Source organism: Chenopodium album, chromosome 6 (assembly GCF_948465745.1).
Source record: "Chenopodium album chromosome 6, dcCheAlbu1.1, whole genome shotgun sequence".
In the NCBI taxonomy this organism is placed as follows: Eukaryota; Viridiplantae; Streptophyta; class Magnoliopsida; order Caryophyllales; family Amaranthaceae; genus Chenopodium; species Chenopodium album.
Genome location: NC_137839.1, coordinates 75478725 through 75483365, shown reverse-complemented (window position 1 = coordinate 75483365; position 4641 = coordinate 75478725). Strand labels below are relative to the sequence as shown.

The 4641-nt window shown below is 35.5% G+C and overlaps 1 protein-coding gene across 1 annotated transcript; it reads right to left on the bottom strand.

The window, feature by feature from the left end:
- Window positions 1-3149: 3149 nt before the first annotated feature.
- On the bottom strand, window positions 3150-4553 carry LOC145637260 (G-type lectin S-receptor-like serine/threonine-protein kinase At1g11300). The gene is made up of 5 exons (XM_081688730.1): window positions 4479-4553; window positions 4161-4371; window positions 3867-4046; window positions 3562-3662; window positions 3150-3452 (listed from the first exon to the last, which is right to left on the bottom strand). Exons 1-5 carry the CDS (start codon window positions 4551-4553, stop codon window positions 3150-3152), a joined length of 870 nt encoding a protein of 289 aa, XP_081544856.1.
- Window positions 4554-4641: the final 88 nt, after the last annotated feature.

Sequence of the window (4641 nt, the reverse complement as noted above, 5' to 3'; positions counted from 1 at the left end):
CAATGGCTGGCGTCTGGCGCCAATCCTGATTTCAGGCGCCAAGGCCTGGGGTTGGAAGCCAAATTGGATTTCAACGCGTTTTCGAAAATCTGATAAATTTTCCATACTGGAAGATAAAATAATATAATTTCAGTCGAAAATGCTATTTGATCTTGATTAAAACTCTGAAGAATCCTAATTGAATTAAGAATGATAAGACCTTCTAGAATGTTCTAGAAGACCAAAACCATTCCTAATTACATTAGGAATGATAAATCATATTAGGCCCTCCCCTAGATCATTGGGCCGTACATAAAGCTCAAACCGGGCCCAGTTTAGTAAATTGGCCATAACTTCCTCAATATTCATCGGAATTGGGCTTATAATATATCGTTGGAAAGGTCTTTGCAAACCCCATCCAACTACACCACTATTGGTCCCATATCATGGACCAACCAAACTGGATTGGCTGTTTTCTTAAAATAAAGTTTTCAAAAACAGAGAAAAGAAAAGAAATAAAACTTTCCGCAACACTAGACTTTTCCACACTTTCGTTTCATTCGATTATGATTCGACGTGAAAGGTACTCATCACCGGGTTTGGTTTTAGGGAGATACATATCGGGGCCCGGTGTTGAACAGTCTTGAAATTTTAGGCGATACATCTCGGGGTCATATAATTCCGTTTAGAACCATATATGATCATTATTTGTTGTCATAAATGTTCGTGGTAGGCTCGAGTTTATGAAATCGGTGCAAGTTGTAAACCGGTAAATTAGTTGTTTAAAGGCAAATTGGATGGTTTCACCCACCCAATGGGACTCCCGGATGGTATTAGGGATCATGGTAAACATTTTGGCAATATTATTTCCGGACGATAAAAGTCAAAAATTACAAAATTGAAGGCTAATATCCACGTTTTTTGAGAAATTTTGGAGTTTTCAGGGCCTGGTATCGAAAAGTCTTGAATGTTGTCATAAATTTTGGAGTTTTTGGGGCGCGGTATCGAAAATTTTGAATGAATGTTGTCATGAATTTTTGAGTTTTCGGGGCTCGGTATCGAAAATTTTGGATACATCTCGGGGTTATATAATGCCGTTTGGAGCCATTTATGATCATTATATGTTGTCATAAATGTTCATGGTAGGGTTGATTTAATGAAATCGGTGCAAGTTGTAAACAGGTAAATTGCTCGTTTAAAGGCAAATTGGATAGTTCCACCCACCCAATTGGAATACCGGAGGGTATTAGGGACCATAGTAAAAATTTCGGAAATTTTTATTTTCGAGTGAAAAAAAGTCAAAAAATTCCAAAATTTGAAGGCTACTGTCCACGCTTTTTGAAAATTTTTGGAGGTTTTGAGGCACGGTGTTGAAAAGTCTTGAGATTTTGGAGAATACATATGGGGGTCATATAATGCCGTTTGGAACTATATAGATCATTATATATTGTCATACATGTTCGTGGTAGGCTTGATTTAATGAAATCGGTACGAGTTGTAAACCGGTAAATTGGTCGTTTAAAGGCAAATTGGATGGTTCCACACTTCCACCCATCCAATTGGACTCTCGGAGGGTATTAGGGACCATGGTAATCATTTCGGAAATTTTTATTTTCGGGTGAAAAAAGTAAAAAAAATTCCAAAATTGAAGGCTAAGATCCACGTTTTTGAGAATTTTGCAGGTTTCTAGACCCGGTGTCAAAAAGCCTTTAAATTTTAGGTTTTACATATCGGGGTCATATAATTCCATTTGGAACCATTTATGATCATTATATGTTGTTATAAATGTTCGTGGTAGGCTTGATTTAATGAAATCGGTGCAAGTTGTAAACCACTAAATTGGCCGTTTAAAGGCAAATTGGATAGTTCAGCCTACCCAATTGGACTTGCGGAGGGTATTAGGAACCATGGTAAAAATTTCAACAATTTTTATTTGCGGGGGAAAAAAGTCAAAAAAAATTCAAAAATTGAAGGCTTATGTCCACACTTTTTGAGAAATTTTGGAGGTTTCAAGTCATGGTGCCGAAAATCCTTGAGATATTAAGGAATATATCTCGGGGTCATATTTTTTTTTGTGTGGAACCATGTATGATCATTATATGTTTTCATAAATGTTCGTGGTAGGCTTGAGTTAATGAAATCGGTGCAAGTTGTAAATCGGTAAATTAATATTGGCCGTTTAAAGGAAAATTGGATGGTTCCATCCACCCAATTGGAATCAAGAAGGATATTTTTTACCATGGTAAACATTTTGGCAATTTTTAATTTTGGGCGAAAAAGTGAAAATAAATAAAAAATTTAAGGCTAATATCCACGCTTTTTGAGAAATTTTTGGAGATTTCGAGGCCTGGTGTCAAAATGTCTCGAAAATTTAAGGGATACATCTCGGGGTCATATAATGCCGTTTAGAATCATATTTAGTCATTATATGTTGTCATAAATGTTCGTGGTAGGCTTGAGTTAATGAAATCAGAGCAAGTTGTATACCGGTAAATTGGCCGTTTAAAGGCAAATTGGATGGTTCCATCCACCCAATTGGACTCTTAGAGGGTATTAGAGACCATGGTAAACAATTAGGCAATTTTAATTTTCGAACGAAAAAATCTCAAAAAATTTTAAAATTGAAAGCTAATATCCACACCTTTTGAGAAATTTTAGAGGTTTTGGGGCCCGATGTTGAAAAATCTTAAAAGTTTAGGGGATATATCTAGGGGTCATATAATTCCATTTGGAACCATTTATGATCATTATATGTTGTTATAAATGTTCGTGGTAGGCTTGATTTAATGTAATCGGTGCAAGTTGTGAACTGGTAAATTGGTCGTTTAAAGGCAAATTGGAAAGTTCAACCCACCCAATTGAACTTCCGGAGGATATTAGGAACCATGGTAAAAATTTCAGCAAGTTTTATTTGTGCGCGAAAAAAGTTAAAAAAATTCAAAAATTTAAGGTTTATATCCACGTTTTTTGAGAAATTTTGGAGGTTTCAAGTCATGGTGTCAAAAAGCCTTGAGATTTTAGGGAATCTATCTCGAGATCATATTTTGACGTTTGGAACCATATATGATCATTATATGTTGTCATAAATGTTTGTGGTAGGCTTGAGTTAGGGAACCATATATGATCATTATATGTTGTCATATATGATCATTATATGTTGTCATAAATGTTTATCGACCTTGTACAGAAGAAATTGACACGAGATTATCAGAACAATGTTGTTGTTGCGCATCATCAGTTGCTTGACAAGTTCTCCATTGTGTAAATCCAGGTTGTAATGGGCATGGAAGATCTATTACCTCACAATCCAACATCGAAATTACACTTGAAATGCTCAGTCTATTTTCAGGAGATTCCTGCACGCACAATAGCCCTACATGTATCGACTTCACAATCTCAACTTCGTAGCATGGACCGGAAATTGTAGGATCAATTAGTGAATGTATCTCATCCTCATTCCAAAGTTTCCATGCCTAATAAAAAGCATTACAGGAAGAAGATAAATTATGCACTTAGGAAGAGACTTAAAATTGTTAGGAAAAAGTATTTATAGGTGTGATTTAGCCATTTTTGGCAACTTACATAGCTTATGAGGCTCATGGAATCATCACGAATGCTTCCATTCCTTCGTCCACTTACGATCTTCAATAATAGCACACCAAGACTAAACACATCCGATTTTTCTGAAAATCATCCATCCATTGCATATTCAGGAGACATATAACCACTGTACAATATGTGCGAAATTAATTAGCAAAAGGGCTAACAAAGTCTTAGCCTGAATTATAAATATATGTTCCCATTCATCTTATTATCAAAATAATTTGAGGAGGTGAATGCTTACTATGTACCGACAATCCTTAGAGTGTCGGCCTAATCTTGTTTGCCTCCAAATATCCCTGCCATCCCAAAGTCGGAAATCTTTGGATTGAGTTCTTCATACAACAAAATGTTACTTGCTTTTAGATCGCGATGAATAATCTTCAACCGGGAATCTCTATGAAGGTAAAGCACACCTCTACATATTCCTTTGATGATATTATTACGTGTTTTCCAGTCTAGAAGTTCTGGACAGGATCTGAACAATGGACACCGATGTAAAGATAAGTTATAAACCAAGCAAACCACTAATAGTACTATTTAAATCGCTCTTAATATCATTAAATCACTCTTAAACATACCAAATAAAAATGCATCCAAGCTCTTGTTTGGCATGAATTCATAGACTAACAACTTTTCGTCTCCTTCTACACAACAACCTAGTAGCCTAACAAGATTTTTGTGTTGAAGCTTTGATATTACGATAACTTCATTCATAAATTCTCTTTGGCCTTGTCCAGATGCTCTTGCAAGCCTTTTCACAACTATTTCTTTCCCATTTTCTAATGTTCCCTAAATAAAGGCATCGCACATTTATCATATTATATATCGCACAATTAATGGTTATAATTATGCCCACGTTATATTTATAAATTGCATAGCTTAAGCAAAAATTATACCTTGTAAACTGGACTAAAACCACCTTGACCAAGCTTGTTCGTCACTTGAAAGTTATTAGTCGCAAGTACCAACATATCAAATTTAAGCAATGGTAAATCTTGGAATTCAGATTCACTCCCACTATCTTCAATAGTGTGATGCAAGAAGTCTTTGTTGAGTAAT